This window comes from Xiphias gladius, chromosome 8 (assembly GCF_016859285.1).
Source record: "Xiphias gladius isolate SHS-SW01 ecotype Sanya breed wild chromosome 8, ASM1685928v1, whole genome shotgun sequence".
Lineage (NCBI taxonomy): Eukaryota > Metazoa > Chordata > Actinopteri > Istiophoriformes > Xiphiidae > Xiphias > Xiphias gladius.
In genome coordinates this window covers 31,168,865-31,189,968 of record NC_053407.1, presented here as the reverse complement: position 1 = coordinate 31,189,968, position 21,104 = coordinate 31,168,865, and the positions used below count along the sequence as shown (strand labels likewise).

Below are 21,104 nucleotides of genomic sequence, written 5' to 3'. Positions count from 1 at the left end.
TTCACCAAGAGCTCAATCAAGTATTTTTCCTTACCCAAATGAATGTTAATATCATATATAATTATACTATAATGCACTGTGATTTACCTTAGGTATTAAATAAATGTAGAGTGGTAAAAAGTACAAAATTTCCCTCGAAAGAATAATGAAGTAGAAGTGTAAAGTAACAGAGGAGGGAAAAACTCAAATAAGGTACCTCAGAATGGTACCTAAGTACAGTATTGGAGTAAATGTACTCGGTTACTCTGTGGACAGTGGCACACATTAGGTGATGTTGCCACAGTGAACACGCGGCCTGTGTTTTCTCTTCTATCCTGCACAGATCTAGACTTCATGACTGCGCATAACCCCGCGAGATTATGAGTTCCCGTTAGCCCCCGCGCCTACAGCCATCCGATGGAGGAGGAGGTGGCCATGTTGTAGCGGGGAATAACGAGCCCGAGGAGGACCATTGCCCGAGACGTTTTGCATTTACTCAGTACTGTTAACCACACAATTCGGAGGGACCGTCCGTTCTCTTCCTTGTCAGAACTGCCGAGCTGTAGAAGACACCATGAGCGGCGGGACGCCCTACCTCGGCAGCAAAATCAGCCTCATTTCGAAGGCCGAGATCCGCTACGAAGGGATCCTGTACACCATCGACACCGAGAACTCAACCGTCGCATTGGCTAAAGGTGACGCTGCTCCCGGCTGGTGCTGCTGCAGCACTGGCTGGCACCAGTTAATGCACAAGTTTAGGGTCTGTGTTCACAGTTCATAATTAACGGTTCTATGTGACTCAGCACCAGGCGAAAGATATTAAACACTCCGCAGGTTTGATCCAAAACAGATTAATATTAGCCAGGAGGCTAGCGTTAGCCTGCTAGCATAAGCTAACATGCTAACAGCCAAAGCGGCACGGTGAGATGCGTCAGTCCGACTAACAGCAGTGATACTTCGGTCATAGGTAGAGTCAGCAGAACCGAAACTTTACAGAACGAAAACAGCCTCTTAAAGAAAGTATTCGGCTTAGTTTAAATCACATAGAAATGCTTGCGGGCAGATTAATGTTAATCTGGACCTTTTACATGAGTCAGCTAACGTTAGCATGGCGGTCAGCTGCAGTGAAATGTCACTAAATCCAAGCTGGACATGAAATGTTTATGTAACGGTGACTGAGTTTTTAGTCAGTTTCACCTGCCAACGCAGCCGCCTCACCTGCTGCCTAGCAGCCTGAATGTGTGACGTCACTGAGTGCGCACTCACTCACCTGTTTACCAACAACAGATTGTGACGACAAACCATTGGTGAAACCTCGTCAGCATTGAGCCCCCAGGTGCAGCAGCCAGGTGTGACAGTGAAGTACACGTCACTGTACATGTGTGGGTAATCGTTAGTATATACTATCAGGGTGCACTGTAAAATACTCTGAAGCATGATGTATCACACAACCATACAGTTGGCTCTTGTTTTCATTATTGATTAAACTGCTGATCGTTTACTAGATCATTCTGTTAATCTTCTGTTTTAAAATGTCTCAAAATTGCATGGTATCTGCAGGTCTTAGTCTTCAAAAACACCGATTTCAGTTTCCTTTTTAAAAAGGCCTTTTAAAAGTATTAAAAAGCCTTAGATTTATTTTGCAAACAAAGGTATTGAATGTTTTCTTTAACCTGTAGTAGGCAGTAATGTCGGTTACTAAAGATTTTTCCAATTTTTGTCCAATTTTGTTGTTCTAGGCCTCTAATCTTATGTAAAATTTATGTGTGGACCTTAAATTAGTTAGTAATTTTTTAATTGATTGATCCTTCCATCCATTCATCTGCTTTCTGCTGCTTATCCAGGTTGTGGTTAATTACATTGTTAGGAATTACTGTTATATAAAGCTGGGAAATGATGTGGATGTAAATGTCAATAAATTCGTGCACTCTTTAAATAGTTTATAATCCGTATTGTACCTATGGGTGTTCATCGATATCTTTCATACTTTGGTTGGTATGTCTGTGAAACAGGCTTTAAATTGCATTAAACATGTTTTAAAGTCTTAAATGTGTTTTGATCAACCTGCAGAAACCCTGAATTGTAAAAAAAAAAGAAAAAATGCTAATCCCAATTTTCTAGGAGTTCAAGGTGTCGCATTGGAAGTGCTCGTTTTGTCCAACCAACAGTACAAAACAAAAAATTCAACTGACAGTGCAGAGTAACCAGGAAGATTTTCAAAGTAGCTGACAATTGTGTTTCAATCAGTTAGTTAACTGACTAAACTTTTTCAGCAGAAAAGTGGTGAGTTCGTTTCTAAAATTGCCGGATATGTACATAACATGTAGGAGTTATATTCCAGATGTGAAGGTTGGTCCCAAAATGAACAAATCATAACAACACATCTATAAACCAACCAATCTGAATACAGCATGAAATGTAAAGTAACTGCAGTTATAAATAAAAGTCAAAATAAGTTGATTGACAGAAAAATTATCTGCAGTTATTTTTTGATAATCAAATAATTTTTTTTTTATTTATTTTTTTTTTTTTTTGCTTGTGATTTTTCTAAGCAAAAATGCCAAATATTCATATCCATATTGCAAATGTCACTGTTTGATGCTTTTCTTTGTCACACATGATATTAAACTGAAAATCTTTGTATTTAGGACTGTTGGTAGGAGTAAAGAACACATTTGAAGATGTCATTTTGGGTTGTTGGAAATTATAATGGACATTTTTCACTGTTTTCTGACATTTTCAAGACAAAACAATCAAAGGATTATTTGAGAAAATAATTGTCAGATTAATCAGTAATCAAAATAATTGTTAGTTGCAGTAGTATTCATAAATTTGGATTTAAATCTGTAGGCTGAGTAGGCAGAGAATGAAGTTTAACTCAAAACTCAACAGTATCAACCATCAGCCAAGCATCAGCACTAAAGAGTTAAACTCAGAATATATATAAGGAGTAATGCGGTTAAGTGATATATTACAATAGTATTTACACGCCCCACCCTGAGTTAGTCGTCACACCTGTGATTCTGACTGGAAGCTGTTTCCTCTTTGTCAGTTCGTTCCTTTGGCACAGAGGACCGCCCCACCGACAGACCCATCCCTCCTCGAGATGACACCTTCGAGTACATCATCTTCAGAGGCAGCGACATCAAGGACTTGACTGTTTGTGAACCGCCAAAACCAACATGCTCTCTTCCTCAGGACCCTGCTATTGTCCAGGTACATTTTCACCAAAACACAATGCGGTTCTACTGTTTATATTTGAAGCTTTTGTGGTTCACGGTGTAACGTGAACTATCTGTCGTCCTCCTCAGTCGTCCATGGGATCCAGCTCCTCGTCTTCTGCTGCCGCTGCCCCGACCCCCTTCCAGTCTGCTGGTTCCTACGGACTCTTCAACCGGGCCCCAGTTCCTGCCTACAACCAGTTCAGCACCAGCCCCCTGGTTTCCCCTCAGTTTGGACCCGTTGGTGTAGGTGGGCACATGAGCTTTGATCATTATGGTGCAAAAAGTTTGCCTGTATAATATGTATTTTGTGATAAAACTCATCCTTCTCCTTTTATGATTGTGACGATAAAAGACAAACTGTGGGAGCAGGGACTCAGGTGGGCATGGTATCCAAGGGTCCAGAGTCTCTCCATGGCTCTTGTACCACGTAAATCATGCAACAGAAACTGAGGGGGGGATTGATTTATGGCATCAGTGTGACTTCAAACAGTCGAGGCCTTCATTTTCCTCCTCTACAGGTACTTCAGTAAGAAATGTGAAGACATGGTTGTTACTAGGGTTGTGCTGATTACGGAATTTTAGTTTTAAACTTCGCGTCTGATGCATAATACTGTGTAACTGAACATAACCTTCACTGAGGGGTTGGCTGATTTAGTAGGATAAGCAGCATAGCATGTTTCCATTTATTGTCTGTTGTATTAAAGGTGTCTGTCAGGACTTCTGCATAGGATTGATGCAGAGGCTACGCCGTTGTTAGCATTTATATTTATCGCGGTCTGCGTCACCACGACGTGTTTTTACATTTCTAGGGAGGTGTACATCAGGCTACGGAGTAGGCTACGAGGCGTCGATTCTACGCAGAAGTATAAACTGGCTTTTAGCTGACACTTGTATTTAAGACACTCACAGTAGCTTGTGAACTCTAAATGATGCATACTGTTCATGAAAAGGAAGTTAAGTTTTTCACTGCTGTTTCTGTAAAAATGTATTTCACCTGTTTTGAGACGAAGCCAGTGTATCAACCATCCACATCCGAGTAGCTAATCAGTGAAAATATTCATTTTCACAATAAAGTGAATACCATCAGTCTTGAGCTGAAACAATTAATCAGTTAATCAACAGAAAAGTAATTGGCAGCTGTTTTGATAAGCGATTAATTGTTCAAGTTCCAGCTTCTCGCTGCGCTGCTTTTCTTTTATCCTACGAGCGAAAACTAAATATCTTATCCAGGGGTTCGGATTTTTGGTTGTACTGAGCACACCACAGACTCGAAACCTGTTTAGGTTTATTGTGTAATATGGTTTTGGGACATGCCCGCAGTTACGAAAGATTTTTGTTTTTATTGTCAGTAACCATCATTGGACAGGCGATGTTATTATACGATGGTGATCGGCACAGCCCTAGATGTCACACAAAGTTTGGTTTACACTGCATTAGTTTACACATCACAGATAGCCTGTTGGTACACAGGGCTGCAGATCAGCAAAGTGCATCTAAAGGAACCGAGAGTGTTGTTGCCCTCAATACTCTATTCCTGCTGTTCCTCCCCATACAGGACGATCAGTGCCCTCCTTTGTGAGCGACACAAGCACAGCCTCGACCAAGTCTCAGAGCAGTGCTATTGGCTCTGCCGTCCCCTCTGACTCGCGGTCTCTGGGTACCCTTGTAACCGAAGGTAAAAACCTGCAGGAAGCCGCTTGAAAAGGGAATCGCAGATCTGTGTTTACTTCATCACACTGGGTGGTGCTAAATTACATCCGACACCATCAGTTACATGAGAGTGAAGATCGACACTAGTAAAGAATTTTTCTGTTAAAATACTACTTCACTTACAGAAAATCAGATTTGGCCAGGCGGAGCATGTTGGTATTCTTGACACTTGTCATGTTTGACAGAGTTTCTCATGTTTTAACTGTTTAAATTGTCAGAGTCTTTCTGACCCATTGTGTTTTTGAGTTCTGACAGAAAGTAATGAGCGTAGACATGACTGATATTAATCTTTACAAAAATTCCTCCAGTATCAGAACCTGCATGGCAGTAAATTTAAACAGTTGCATTTCCTCGTGCTCAGAACCCTAACTGCATGCTCCTAGTAACCTGCATGTTTATTTTGAATCAGTTTGTGCCAGTAGGCTTCAAGCCTCAGACTTTGATGTGAGCTGAGTCTTCGTAAGATTTTAACACTACGCTAAGGCTGCTTTCATACCTGGAGTTCAGCTCATATGGTCTGGAACAAGGGAAAAACAAAAAAGATCTACTGCCGTTAACTCAATTCTGGTTCAGTTCATGTTCACACTGGCTTTTTACAAATAAACCAAGAGGAGTAAACATGAAGTGAGACAGGCCGACAGGTAACTCTGATTGGACAGTTTTGTTTCAGTTTCATTGTGCAGCATCAGCTACATGAACCCACAGAGCAAATGTCAGTACTTTACTGAACCTGATGTGTTGGTTTATAGTCTCTGGTTTCGCAAAGAGCTCAGGAGATGACTGATAACGAGCTTCATTAGTCCAGTCGGGAACCGGACCTCGTACGGTTGTATGCAAAAGTATGGACAAATTACATATTTAGTTGCTTTTTGAAGTGCAAAGAGGTAAATCCAATCCTTTCTTGAACTTAAAGAAATTTAGGAATAATTGAGGCATGTGCAAAAGTGCAAAAGTTTGGTTCCCCTGGAGGAGGACAAAAGCAGAACACAGCTCGATTTTTCAACTCCTTTTTATTTTCTGATGTACTGGTGAAAATCCTCAAATTCACGCGATGCACGTGCATGTGACCATGGTTAGAAAATGATCTTTCACACATACAGGCTAAACATTGCCTACAGATCGGGAGATGGCTTCATTACCAGGTCATGATGAGCGGATGGATGTAATAGTAGTGAACTTGAATAGAGCTGCACCATTTAGTCAAATAATCAATTAGTTGATGGATTTGACTGAAGCTCTTTTAATGACCTCGTCTCGCTGTGTCCTCTTTGTGGTGGTTTAACGGCAGCGACTGGAGAGTCGGCTCCAGTAGCTGTTTATCAGCTCATATTCACGCAGCAGCAGCGGAGGGTAACAAGACTTCACTCAGGTTTTATTTTGATGATTTTCTGGAAATTGTATCACAGTTTTCGATAAAATTTGGATGGGAACTTGACTAGACACCCTCCTTTTCAGGTGGCCTGCACCAGTTTGATTGACAGCTTTGGCTCCAACCCAAAGAAAACAAACTAAATGTCCAAACGCACAAGATTTAGTTTGAACCAAACCAAACGGCTCAGGTGTGAAAGCACCCTGAGGTTCAGCTCCTGCTTGGTGTAGTTTGTATCTGTGAAATGAGCCCAGTTGTTTTTCCTCTAAACATCATGGCTTATCTCTGTCTGGGTGCTATTGGTGGTCCAATCAGCATTCGACCACCAATAGCACCCAGACAGAGATGAGCCATGGCTAATGATCACGTGATTTAGTTCAGTCGTTGGGAGCAGTATGTACGACTAACCCGATCTCTCTCCTGGTTTTCGTCCAGGCCGCAGCAGCCCCAGCCTGGACCCTTTGAGGAAGAGCCCCACCCTGGAGCAGGTGATCCAGACTGCTCCGTCGGCCCCAGCCACTGCCACCACAGCTCCAGCCCCTGGCCTGGGACGTAGGAGCCCCACCCACGGTCGCACGGCCCCCCCCGCCACTGGGCAGAGCAGCCAGAAGGTCCAGCACCAGGATGGCCCGGATGCAAGGAGGGGTGAGACTGTCAGGGGAGGCCGCAGCAGCCAGGGCTGGTCTGCACCCCGAACCATCTCCGCCTCTCACATCACTGCTGTAGATAGGGCTCCCACTGCAGGGCTTACCCACTCTATCTTTAGCCACTCAGGTGAGACCTCAGGCCAGAGACCAGCACACTGGTCTGATCTGTGCTTCTGTCACATGTGGAGTTATATTTGTGCCTCATTCCTGAACGTGATGTGGGACGTTTTGAGCACGATTTTTGCAAGCACATAAATTATGTTTTGTAGAGACGGTATTCTCATGCAAAGAATAATTTTATTTGAGCAAACGAAAATGTGTTCTGTTCTCAAAACTGTTTGGTTTTGCTGTTATTCACATAAGCAAACAATGAAAAGCTGTAAATTTAGCTAATCAATAAAAATGGAGGACAGTAGCGATCAAAGCCGAGCTGGTCAGATAATCAGGACACTGAAGCTTCTGAGAAGCAATGTGTGGAAGTATTCTGGGTTCTACACCGTAGATGGTAAAATGAACACAATAATTAGGCTTTCTGTGACTCTGACTGTACAACCACAACTAATCTGAGGACTCACCTGCTGCTGCAGCCCAGGTGAGGCAGCGGAGGACCAGAAACCAGAGGACCAACGTCACTTGTGCAACCTGGTCAGACTGAAGGCTCTTCACCACACTCATCCATCAATGTTACGTAAAAAATTACAGTCTCTGTTTATAGGACTGTGGTGAGTCAGGATGGTTTGCTGACTCTGGACGTCTACCAGAGGGGCAGACTGAAGAATCCTCCACAGACTGATTTGAGCTCAGTTTGAGTTTGTTGAAGAGAAACAATCTCTGCTACGAGATGTGAGACCATGGAAGTGGAGTGAACAGTGCGTGGATTCTACTTTATTCAGTCTGTCCCTGCTGGGGAGCGAACACCAGCTAACAGCTCTCTTTAGATACTGACACAAACAGTGAAGATGAATGAGTGAGAAGACTTTCACTTTCTGTCCTGTCTGTGCTCACACTGATCATTACAGGGGACATTAGAGCTGAATCATCTGCTGCTGACAGTCCACATCTAGCTGTATGGGACAGCATTTATTTTGAAAAATATGCAGAATGATGTGCTGGTGGGTTTTTTTTTTTTTTTTTTTCGTTTTTTTTTTTAAATTATTCTTGCTCAACTGTTTTGCACATGTAGACCTAAAGAGATATAAATGTATCATGCTTTGGTCGTTTTTCATTTGCCAGGGAAAATCCTCGGTCCACAGTTTTATTACCAAAATGTGTTTTCAGTTTAACCGATAATGTGACTTTACACAGTCTGGTATTCAAGGAAACAACAGTGTTGCTCATTTGTTGAATGTAGAAGAAATTTAATTTCCCGGGATAAAATTCCGAGAAACACTTAATGCAACATTGGTATTTATCTGCTGTAACCGAATCATCCAAAATCAAATGGGATTGAATCAAATCAATTCTGGACTTTGTGAATCGAATCATTGCCAATATCGGTCCATATTAATGTGCTTGCTAGAGCTCTTTTCCTGTTTTCAAAATGTCCCATGTCTCACTCAAGAATTAGGCACACATGTAACTCCACAGTCTTAAGTAAAGAATAATTTTCTTCTTTGTGTGATTTGTTAACATTTTGTTCCAGAGGTCCCACTTTTGAAACCATTGTGCCTTTGTCTTAAGGTAGGAGACTAGTGCCACCAGGGCTGTTTTCTCATGACTGTTGACGTTGTTTTGGAAGACTAAAAGACTCTGCTGTTCCAGGCACAGACGTCCAGAAAGTCCCCAAACCAGAGTCTGAACAGGCGCGAGGGGAAGGCAGGGATACCAGTAAACGTTCCACAGGTTAACCCCCCCCCCCAACTCCCCTCTGCTCTGAAACCATCCTCAACAACCCATTCAGACTCTGCATGCCTGTCAAGCTTTCCTTTTGGACAGTGGAGCCCATACACTCATCCTCTACAGCCGCTTGAGCCCGATCATCCCTCTTTGACGTGTTTTTCTTTGCTGGTGAACGTGTGGGCAGATTGACATGCTGTTCATGTCAATGGACTCGAGCCGATGATACTTGTCTCCTCGTTTCAGACATTGTTTTCATGCTCGGTGAATACCGGAGAATGCTACCTGTCGTGTGGTGGTGCTGTTAATTAGTAAATGAATGATCTACTGCATTTTCTTCATGTTTGATGTGAATTTTATTTCCGTAGTGGACTTGTATAAAGCTAACCTCTGCAGCCAAGCTGTCGTTGTACCGCACTTGGCTCTTTGCTAACTCATTTTGTAAGACTGAGAACTCCTCTGCCATAGTGGATGTTTGCATTGGTTTACTTCCCTCATGTGTTTTTGTTTTGTTTGCTGGTTTTGTTCTGCACTACCTCTTCAACCCTGTTTATTATGAAAACTAATGTAGTATTTTCTTCTGTATTTCAGCAGCTGTTGGTGCGGCAGCTAACCGTCGTGGGCGAGGGGGCGGGCACCGTGGCAGAGGGCGCTTCAACGTTCGCCGAGACGGACCCATGAAGTTTGAGAAAGACTTTGACTTTGAGAGCGCCAACGCCCAGTTCAACAAGGACGAGATTGACAGAGAGTTTCAGAGCAAGCTGAAGTTGAAAGGTATTATTTTTTCTAACAAGGTCATTCTAGAACATGAATTCAAGTTAAAGTACTGTAGTGAGTATGGGCGGACAATATAAACAGTACAGAAAATACACCGGTATGGATTTTAACTACATCGTGCTGACTTGTAGAGCCCTCACAGATCTAAAGTGGCAATGACATAACTACATCAGTTGGAGGCAGCAATGCACAAAACTGTGCCCAGTCTGCTGGAGAGAAGACGGCCTCTAGTTCCAGAGACGAAACAACGTCTGTACAAAGGGAAGAGCCGGCCGCTGATGCTGCTGTGTTACCCGTCATGCCTCTGATCTGAAATCACACGCTGGGTCGGCGTTATGCCAGCTTTGTTGGTTCAGTGTAAACAAGCAAAGCCGGCATAGTGAGGGGTCTTCTTCACGGCAGTATAGCGGGATCGCTGTTTGAAACGGGCTGAAGATTTGCCGCAGGCTTTGTCGTCATCAGCCTGCGCCAGCAAATAGTCCGGAAAACGAGCCCATGCTGCTTTGTTTGGAAATGAAGAAGTGACTGAAAGTACTGCGCACAACGAAGAAAGGGAGGAGTTGGTAAAAAGAGAACCAAAAAAAGTCCGGAGCATCTTCTATTATATGGACATAGTTCAGGTTAAAAATTCAGACAACGAGCAAAAAAACGATACTCTGCAAATTATTTCGGACGACAGTGGTTGCAGCGGTTTTAAGAAAAACGAAATAACCGATATATAACGTTACTGTCCGTGCTTCAAATTATACCGTGATATAAATTTTAGGCCTTACTGCCAAGCCCTCATAGTGAGTACCATACCGGAGTACAAGTTTGAAGCCCTTGAATATGAACATATGAACACTTAGTGCAACTATACTGTATACTTCTACTCCACTACAGCTGAGAGGCAAATATTGTACTTTTTTCTGCACTACATTTTTTTGAAATAGTTACAAGTTACTCTGCAGAATAAGTCTTACACATGAAACACATGTTGAGCTTATAAAATATGACACATTTTTATAGATTAAAAATAAACCGAAACATCAAAATGCTGCTTTCACAATGATGCATCTGTAATATCTAATATAGATAACAGTGAAACACAGGGGCCATTTTCTGAATAATGAATACTTTTACTTTTGACTTTTTTTTTTTTTTTTTTTAAGAAAAATTTAGCTAATAAGACTTCTGTATTTTACATAATTGCTGCTTTGAATGCATGAATTTTACTTATAATGGTGTATTTTTATATTGCTACTTTTACTCTCACACTACCTAAAGTCAGCTCAGGTGTGGGAAAAATAAAAATAAAACTAAGTAAATTTTAAAAAAAATTGGAAAAACAATATGACTAGCCATCTGCCACCATCCCCTACTCATCACTTCCAGTGAAGAGAGGAAACCATCAGATCTGTGTGGAGCCATGAGGAGACTGGAACCTTCCTCACATTAACACATCAAACCAGTCTGGTTTCCATAATGTTCTCCACGTGGTTTTCCATCATCTGAGCTCTGACTGCAGCTCTTTTAGTGACCTCGTCTCTGGCTGTGGCTGATTCTCTGGAAATTTGGTTAAAATTTGCGCTAAATTTGGATGGAAACTTTTCCTATGAAGTTAGCCTCTTCCAGACTACATTTGTCACTAGAGCTGCAACGATTAGTCGATTACTATTTTGAAAATTGAATAATTGTTTTAGTCATTTTTTTAAAGCAAATATTTGCTGGATCCAGCTTCTCAGATATGAGGATTCGATGGTTTTCTTTGTTTTACGTAAAAGTGAACTAAATCTCTTTGGAATTTGGACTTTTGGTCTGAGAAACAAGGACATTAGAAAACATCAACTATGGCTGTGGTTAATTATAACTTTCTTTTTTTTTTCACGATTTTCTTACATTATATAGATAACTGAGAAAATAATCATCAGATTAATTGATAATGAAAATAATCATTAGTTGCATCCCTGTTTGTCACATAAAGAGGAGATCCCAGGGATGATTTTATGCAGTGGTGTCTCTGGAGATTACCATCTCAACCTCAAAGTTAATTCTGAGCTACTCTATAATGTGACTGTGTTCATTCTCTTCTCACTTAGATGAGAAGACTGAGAAGTCGGAAAAAACGGTGAATGGAGAAGATAAGGGCGACTCTGGTGTGGAAACTCAGAACAGCGAGGGTAACGCCGATGACGAGTGCGACCCGCTCGGTCCCAACTGCTACTATGACAAGTCCAAGTCCTTCTTCGACAACATCTCCTGTGATGATACCAGGTACGAGTCGGCCTGTTTGAGCACCAGGCAGCCACTTTTTATAAATCACCAGGAGGAGAGAGAAGCAGATAGTGAACAGACACAGACAGAATGAGATATGACCATATTTATACCTCACAAATGTCCCTACTTCATGAGCTTCCACTGCCTGCACTGCAAGAACATAATGAAAGCTATTTCTTTGTCAGTGACATGACTTTTTTGTTTTCTTCAGGAAAGCAAATGAGAAGTCTGGAGGCTCAGGTTTCCCACGGTAGGTGTTTGTCTCATCATGTGACTGACTGTCCCACAAAAAGATGCTGTGTATACATGTAGATGCCCTTGGTGGAGAATTTAGAAATATATTATCAGGCAATGTTGTACATTCATACTGTATTTACATTTGTTTGCAAGTTTACTGGCTAGAAATTTCTAATCCTACATTCATAATGGTCTCGGTTTCTTATATTTTGTCCATTTATATCAAAATGGGCTACAGAATACAGCTCAACAGCAGCACAAACTCCATCCTCCAAAGGGATCATAACTACGCTACGTATAACCATGATGTTATAAGCATTATCTGCATTGTTTCTGTTTAAGCTTCGAACGAAACAAAGAATAAGAGAACAATGTTTTTGTTACTTATCTGCAGCGCTGTGTAATATTACTGACACTGATGGATGGAATTTACTTGGCTTCTAAAATCCTCAGTGAAATCATCTTTGCATTTTGTCAGTGCTGAAAAAGATATTACATCAAAAAAAGATGTTGACATGAATCTTTTCATGCAGCATAATTGTAATATGAAGCAAAATTCCTTCACTACATTTATAAATTGACTTGGTAAACTTCATATTTTCATAATGAGAAATGTCTCAAGTGCTTACCTGAAGTATATTGTCATATCACTTTCTTTGGCATGAAACATTTCAAATCTGTATGTCAACAAAAATCCACCCGCAGGCGGTAATCGGTATTTCTAAAAGAACAGAATTTCTGCCCCTTCTGTAGGAAGGAGGTGAACATGCAGATAAGACAAAGAATGGAGCAGGAGTATCTCTTTGCTGGTGGAATGGTGGTTCTGGACAGAAATGTTAGCTGGTTTATTCATGAAGCAGACTGTCATGGCTGGCTAATGGGGTTTTTGTAGTGCAGCTCTACCTATCAAATGTGAGACTATTGGAAAAAAGTCAGTTCTTCTCGTCATCCCCTCCTGTGTGTTTCCTCCTCCCGCAGAGAGCGGAGGCAGACCTGGGCGGAGGAGAGGAGGATGAATGCTGAAACATTCGGTATCCCTCTGCGTCAGAGCCGAGGCCGTGGAGGTTACCGTGGACGTGGCGGTATGGGCTTTCGTGGAGGTCGGGGCCGTCCAGCTAGCCGAGGGTCCTTCGGACCACCACAGGGAGGTGGCGGCTTCAGGGGAGGATACAGAGGAAACCAGGCTGGTCGGGAGTTTGCCGACTTATCAGCATACAGGGTAAAAGTTCATTTAGATGCTACTGCTCTAAATTGAGGCTATTTTCAGAGTTGATATCAGAACATTAGATGATGGATCTGTAGCTCTGTTTATAGACTCAAACCAGAAGATTAAAAAAGTATGTTATCATACATTCTTGTAAAAATGAACGTTTTTGCATGTTTATTTCATCTACTGCAAATCACACATATCCTATCCAACCTTTTTACAAACCCTGCTTGTATAGTAGCAAATCCTTGTATTTGAGGAGCAGCGACCCTGTTTTTTTTTTCGGTAAGAGGTCATCTTTAAAGTGGCAATCTCTGAGATTTTCATTTAAATAAATGGCTGTCAAGTCACCATCTTTCACTGAATGAGGTAACACAGTGGTGACTGAGCCTGTGGCCACTGATGAAAGTATTACAACATTTAAATTACAGTTTTATGAACTGGGTGTCTGGTGAAAAATCCGAGAAAGAAACGCTGTATGAAGTAGTCACAGGAAATGCAATGTGTTTGTCAGTGAGCTCAGCGCTTAACGCTGTCGCTCATCCAAAACGCGTCTTGGAAACAAGACAACGGTCATTCTGGTCATCTCTGGACAGGGGATCAGTTTGAAATATTGTAGGGAGCAATGGAAGAAGCAGCAGCAGCCACATCGAGCGACAGGCTGCACCTCCACCTCCTCGGCCACGTGACCAACTCCTGTCACTGTGTCCTGCTGTTCACAGACTCTCAGAATGATGGGAAAAGGCAGATAATTGCCTGACTTCTTTTTTAAAACCACAATAGTTTGTTTTGTTGCCCCCAGAGTTCAGGGAACCGTAGTATTAAACCACATTCGCTGTTACCACCAGCAACTACAGGTATTACCAAATGAACCAGTACTGAAATCTTCCAGGTTGCCACTTCAAGGTTAAATTTAGAACACAAAAGGTAAATAAAAGATGTTTTTGATGCCTTTCTGCCTGCACGCTTACTTGACTTGCTTGGTGAATAAGATTTGATGTGGAAAGTACAGTGTGGCCACGTGTTTTTTAATTCTAAATGTCTGTTTTCTTTTTCTCCGTTTCCTCCAGAAGGACAACAAAGTGGCTGCGTAGTCCCAATGGGAGGAAGATTCTACACAAAGGTGGAACTTCTTCACACATAAATGGAAAACAGATAGTTTTGTCGACTAAAATAATGAAGATTAGTTGTATATTTGTCACCAGCACTGGGGTAGACTGCTTGAATGCAACTTATCTTTCCATCTTTCAGCAGTGGAAACAACAACAACAACAACAACGCAGTTTATCACAAAAAATTAAAAAAAAAAAAAAAAGAGAAATCCAAATCTCTACAAAATAATTTCCAGGTGGTTGAAATAATTATGTGTAAATGTCATATTTCAGGTGGATGGTTTTGTTTTGACGAATTATCCGCTCAGCCCCTTTCCTAAACCTGTATTTGATAATATTTTGTTAGCTGTCGAGGGTCGTCCACATGAGTTAATGTGATACTCACTGACATAGCTTTATTTGGGGAGGTGGGTACAGTATATCCTGAAATTCTGTAACTTTAGCACCAAAATAGGCCACAGGGTCTCAGTCACACCTTTCTAACATCTATTTTTCTACTATTACATAGACCTTCATGCCGTTATCTAGTCAGCCCGTTCGCTATCACGTCTGTCCCACATGTCTTCAGTCGCAGTGCTAGTGAGTTTTACCTAAAATCTCTCTACAAGTTTCACCTGCAGCTTCGTTTTTCTTTCTCAGTTGATCATAAAGTGTTTAGTTTGTGTGGTTTTAATATCACTGAAGACATTTCCTCTAGAGCTGAAAGAAAATTCATCTGCAACTATTTTCATATTAGAATAATCCTTAAGTAATTTTTCAAGCAAAAAGGCCCAAGATGGGATGGTTCCAGGTTCTTAAATGTGAGAATATTGCTGCTTTTATTCGTCTTACATTACAGTAAAATACATCATATTTTTGGGTTGTGGACAAGACATTTAATGAAATTATTTAGTGCTTGAGGACATTGTGATGGGCAGTTTTCAGTTTTCTGACATTTTATAGACCAGATGAATTAATAATGAAAATAATTGTTAGTTGCAGTTCTACTTTCTTCACTCTGTGTAATGTTCTAACATTAGTGTAGGGAGCCTGGTGGTAACCGTCAAAATGTGTACTATACTGGTTTTTGTGGTAGTTTTTACTCCCAGTCCACAAGCTAACTCGGTCTGGGGCGCAGATGGATCATTGGTCAAACTTGGGTCGCTTTTTCTTTTTTTTTCTTTTCTTTTTTAAAATCTTTTCCACTTATTTTTCTGTGGTTTTATTCATTTATGAGCCGCTGGTGCTTGTGTGACTCAAGCTTTGAGGTTACAGTTAGAGTTGCAGCTTAATCTACACAGACAAGGGCTAAGGTCTATATTTACTAGCTTTTAGCTGATAGCAGACAGGCCAGGCGAACGTGGAAGATTTAAAATGTCTAGACTAAAACAGCTCAAATAAAGTGAAATACAATAAACAGTGTTATAGAGCTGGAACATTTAGTAAATTAATCAGTCGATTAACAGAAAAATAATTGGACTCTATTTAGAATATCATTTTTCAAACAAAAATAGTGAAACGTGGCCAAATATTCTGATTCCAGCCTCTGAAATGAGAGGGTGTCCTGCTTTTCTTTGTCATATATCACTGTAAACTACATATTGTGGGTATTTAGACTTTTGATTGAACAACACGAGATGTTCGAAGACATCACGTTCAGCTCTGCAAAGTTGTGATGGGCATTTTTTTTTTTTGACACTTCTTTGACGTTTAATATACGATTCATACATGATTAATTGATTAATTGAAAAAATTTCAGCACATTAATCGATAATGAAAATGATTAATGTAGCCTGTACCCCCCCTACCTGGGTACAGGCTAGGTTAGCATATCTACTTCCTTCTGTGTCTGCATTTAATGTGTCATAAATCAATGAAAAACATCTTAAAGGACAATTATTAATCTTTTTGTCCTTCACAACCAAGCCAATTACTTTTTTGATTTTTGACATGCCACGTACAAAATCAAATCAAACTACAGACCATCATGTGACGGGATCACAGCAGCCGCGATGCGGACCCAGTTGTCACTACTAGGGTGTTACATGGGTACTCAGTAGTCATGGGTCAGACCACACCCATGGTGGAACTCTTCATTTTCATCTCAGCTACATAACTAAAGTTACAGACTGTTTCTTGCACAGTTGCCCACAGACAGACAGACACACACACACTATACAAAAACTATACCAGCCACGCTGTAGCAGCTGGTTATCACAAACCACTCACAGTGAAGAGGTGATCACATTTCAGTGTTGTAGCAGAGAGCAGCACAGACCTGCTGATACTAAACACAAAGCACCGTCATTAGTTTTCAGGAGGGAGCTTTATCTTTATTTCAATGGAAAAACTGAATAACTGCTCCCCTAAAGACGATTTTTGAAGTATTAAGAAATGACTTAATGTTGAAATCAATAAAGTGAGTGAGTGTACTGTATTTCAGTGTCCAGCAGCACTGACTTATTTTCTGTGATTTGATTTGATGATGGAAAATTCATATCACAACGAAAAATTAGTCTTTTACATATTAGACAAGAAACTACATGTCATTTTTCATATTTTTCATTGAATTATGACACATTAACTGCAGACATAAAAAGGAAATACAAGAATGTGTGTGTTTGTATTTCGCGTCACTTCTTTACTTGATTTTTTTTTTTTTTTTTTAATTTAGGCATTTTAACTCTTCCATAGAAGAAGGTGATTGCACTTTTGTAAGAAGCTGAGATATTACTCATTCTTACAGTCTGTACATTTAGTCCTTTGTCAGCTGCTTCATGAAACACACTAATTTATACCGCTCTGAATTTAGCATTATTTGACTATAACACAAACCGCAGGCTCACCTGGTCTCATTTTATCCTCCTGTTACGATAAAACTCCACATTCACCTTTAAAAACAAACTCAGCCTGAAGCCACTAACTGTCCCGCAGCACTGCATGGTGGTCGACAGCCCGCTACAGCTACAGGACGTGACGTCAGCTAGAACAAGACTGGCTGTCTGGGTGTAGCAACATAGTTTCCTAGCAATATTCACACTTATGTTTGAGGTTACGGAGGAATGTGGTTCGATGAATTACGGCTGAAATAATCTGACGCTGTCTTGGCCTGGAAGTTAGAAACTCCATCGGATTTAGCAGAAATGTAAGGTGAATAGGCAAAAAGGCGAAAAAAAAGCTTGATTAAAATGGAGATGGATTTCAGAATTTTTGTTCTTCAAAGACCTGGATCAGACTTTATCAACAGAAACAGCTACATCTATTTGGTTTCGGTTCATTTTCCATCAGAGAAAGGAAGGCTCATCGTCCTGTGTGTCTTGGGCACACCTAGCAGTTGAAGATGTACAAAAGTTAAATGAAGATCTTTATTGGCCCAGGTCTGTTCCGGTAAAAATGTTTTTAAACAGTCTTTGCTTTATTGCAAATCCCCAAATAATTGGGAAAAGATGTCACCCTGACAAGCAAAGCTACCTTTAAAGTACTTAAAAGTGCTCAGGAAATGTAGAGAAAATCCTTTTTTCTTGATCCGCCTTAATGCTAGAGAATAACCGCTAACGTCACATCAAAGATTAGAGACAAACCAGATTGGAGACTTTGTTGTCTGGTATTTTACACTGCTGTTGTTAAACTAAAGTGCACGTGACTCTTGAAAATCTTAATGATAAACAGATGGAGTTGAATATGTTTCCTGACAGTTGTAGAAGCTATTCCTTTGCATTAAGGCACTTAAAAACATAAGACTTGTTGGGAGCTTTGAGAAAACTTGAGTTGGACACAACAAGAAAACAGATGTGGTGTTTCTGTGGAGCCTGGAGTGTCACCAGAATAAAAACAGGCTTTTACAGTGTTAAATTATAGCCAATTAATAAAGGTGCACATTTAAAAATATACATACATTGCTTTATTAAATTGCCATTTGAATGATGCAGTATAAAACTCAAGGTAAAATAAAACATTTATAAAAATCATAAATTTTGCAAAAATGTCTGTTATTGTGGCTTTTAGTGACATCAGAAAGTGATTTTAAGAATGGAATTGCATAATCACTTTTAAAAGGCCCTTCCATATTTTATCCGAAAGCTAATTTCTTACATTAGAATGACGACCATGTGGACACTGAAAATGTTGCAGCAGCAAACTAATGAATTGTGAGATTGAAAGTTCAATTGATTTTAAGATCAAATGATTGATCCATCTTTTAGATACAGAATAAGGAAATGAAACTCTGAATTGGCAAATGTAATGATCTTTTTATGACATGTATATTTTGACTTTAGTTTTCATAAGACATCATTTAAAATGATACATTTTTACCGGCTTTTTTTTTCTCCTTAGATTGATTGATTGATTGAATTGATTGCAAATGAGCATTTTAAAAGTCCAATTATTCTGATGCTTCACTTCTGGCTCCATTTGTTTTCAGTTGTCTTCAGCACATAAAATCAAACTTGATCAGCAGATGTATGAAGGTTTTTGTTTTCTTTCAGATAACATGTTCTGAAGCTGCAGCTCTAAAACGGCTGCAGCTTCAGCTCTGGGATACGCATCTGTCACGCTTGGCTGAAAAACTTCTCGCTTTTCCTGATGTGTCCGAACTAATCTGGTACCGTATCCAAGCATCCAGTCCAGGACAGAGATTTGTATTTTGGTTTTTTTTGTTTATTTTCTGGAAACATTTCAGGTGGTTGTTCAGGGGGAATTGGCTTCATTACAGCAGTGGTTCTCAACTCTTCAGCTGCCGAGGCACAAAAAAGAACTAGAGGAAAAGTTCGCATTAACAAGACTTCTGTTTAAATAATTCAAACCCTACAGAAGCCTCGGGCGGGGCTGGAGTACCATCCAGGGCCCAGGTCCAGATTCAGAGGTTCACTGTGTGGCTGTTAGTTTGTGGTGATTTTACCGTTTAATAATTTAGTAAGACTGAAAGCACATACCCGAAATGTCAGGGACCATAAGGGAATAGTTGGACATCTTGGGAAAGACGGTTGTTTGCCTTTTGGTGGAGAGTCAGATGTTCACCTTGATCCCACTCCTGTCTGCCAGCAGCTGGTTAGCTTAGCTTAGCATAAAGACTGGAAACGAGGGGAAACAACTAGCTTAGCTTAGCAGGAACTAGCTGGCTCTGCCCAAAGGGAACAACAGCCACCTGCCTGCACCTCAAAAGATCACTGATTAACATGCGAGATCGCGTTTTGTTTAATCTGTACAGATGCTGAAATGCAAAGAGCAGAGCTGCAGCAATTAGTCGATTCATTGATTAGTCAATAAACAAAATTAATCTGCACAACTTCCATAACGGAATTATGGTTTTATATTTCCTGGCTCCAGCTTCTCAAATTGTGAGGATATGAGGGTTTTCTGTTCGGTATGAAATCAGGCTGAAGGTCAGGGGGGGGTTGGCCTGAAGACATCACCATGGACTCTGAGAAATAAAAAAGGTATTTTTCCCTGTTAATTTAGATTAATCGAGGAAATAATCGTCAGATTATTCGATAATGAAAATAACTGTCAGCCGCGGCCCCTAGTGAAAATGATGTTTTACGTTAACGGGGCATTTTGTCGGCTTTGAGCGCCTGGCGGCCAACCAGCAGAGAATCCGGACTGGTTTCTCTGACCAGTTACTGGTCACAGCAAAGAAAAAGTCCAGCACACCACCCCCTGGATAACATGTTAATGTGAGCTTTAGAGGTGCCGGTCGGGGGACCGATCGGAGAAACAGTTGAACTGTTCCTTTAAAACCTTTTCATTAGTTCAGTTTATATTGGTGCGTTGTGATCCGGCCCTGCCTCCTGGAAATAAACATACATTTTCCATGTTTTGTCAAAATGTTAGTACACTTCAGGTTCATCTGAGAAAAAGTTGAGAGCCACTGGGATGTAAGAAGTGTCTGTGGATGGTCCGATTGAAAAGACTTCGTGGGTGGGTGTGTGTGTGTTATGTGCCTGGATATTTAAAGGAAGCCTTCAGTCGTTCACGTCGGGGTTTTGACCGGTGTTGTACAGAGATACACGCGACACTACATGATGCTCGTCTTTGTGAGTCGCCACTAAATTTGGTGAGAAAACACAAGTTTTGATAGTAGGCCAAGGTTGTCGATGCAATAACTGAAACGTGGCGGTTTGAGCATCAGGAGGTGGAAAGCAAGCGGGCGGAGGTCGCGTTTGCTTTGCGCCTCCGGCTTCCTTTAACACTCTGGAGTCCCAGCCACAGGTTTTGTCTTTGAACCCAGCATGGCGTCCTCCTCCTTAGGCCTCAGTGAACTAAGCTTTTTATGAAGAGCAAATAAAAACAGTTGTTCATTAGCGTGTGTCGGCCTCTGTCTCCTCTGTATTGTCCCTCAGACTCCAGTTCGCCCCCCCCCGAAACATTAGTGCAGACAGTTTGTCGGAGTGTTCGGTCCCGTCGCTTCGACTGCCCCAAACGTTCCGTCTATTCCGACCTCGGTCGACACAGACCCGCATGGCAGGAGCGAGACCCGAGAGCGGGACGGAGAAGGGTCTGACAAGGTACGGAGACCGAGACGGCCACCTCACCGGGTACTTCACGTGAGCTTTGGATGAAAGCTGTCACCGGGAATTTGACAGCCTGTGTGAACGTTTCCCGTTTCCACTGGGATGGTTTTAATTAAGCCAAGTGTCGAAGCAACAACATCAAAAAAAACAATCGTGAGGTGGAACATGAAAGACGATCGCTTTAGCAAAGGGTAGAACATTACAGGATCAAATGCACACAAAAAATAAAAATTAAAAAAATGAACTGTATCAATATAAC

At 41.0% G+C, this 21,104-nt stretch overlaps 1 protein-coding gene across 13 annotated transcripts; it reads left to right on the top strand.

Moving 5' to 3' along the window:
* The first annotated feature begins 304 nt into the window (after nucleotides 1-304).
* lsm14aa (LSM14A mRNA processing body assembly factor a) lies at nucleotides 305-20,661 on the top strand. Of its 13 annotated transcripts, none has more exons than XM_040132036.1 (11): nucleotides 305-674; nucleotides 3,032-3,195; nucleotides 3,291-3,450; nucleotides 4,759-4,878; nucleotides 6,718-6,927; nucleotides 8,691-8,771; nucleotides 9,357-9,539; nucleotides 11,621-11,795; nucleotides 12,010-12,048; nucleotides 13,014-13,254; nucleotides 14,313-15,750. In XM_040132036.1, exons 1-11 carry the CDS (start codon nucleotides 554-556, stop codon nucleotides 14,334-14,336), a joined length of 1,518 nt encoding a protein of 505 aa, XP_039987970.1. In that variant the 5' UTR covers nucleotides 305-553; the 3' UTR covers nucleotides 14,337-15,750. The 13 variants fall into 13 exon arrangements, with proteins under 13 accessions (XP_039987970.1, XP_039987961.1, XP_039987964.1 ...); XM_040132030.1 differs by lacking the exon at nucleotides 8,691-8,771 and adding an exon at nucleotides 18,821-20,661 and having other exon boundaries at nucleotides 308-674; nucleotides 6,718-7,056; nucleotides 14,316-14,365; XM_040132029.1 differs by lacking the exon at nucleotides 8,691-8,771 and having other exon boundaries at nucleotides 308-674; nucleotides 6,718-7,056; nucleotides 14,316-14,365; nucleotides 14,494-15,750.
* Nucleotides 20,662-21,104: the final 443 nt, after the last annotated feature.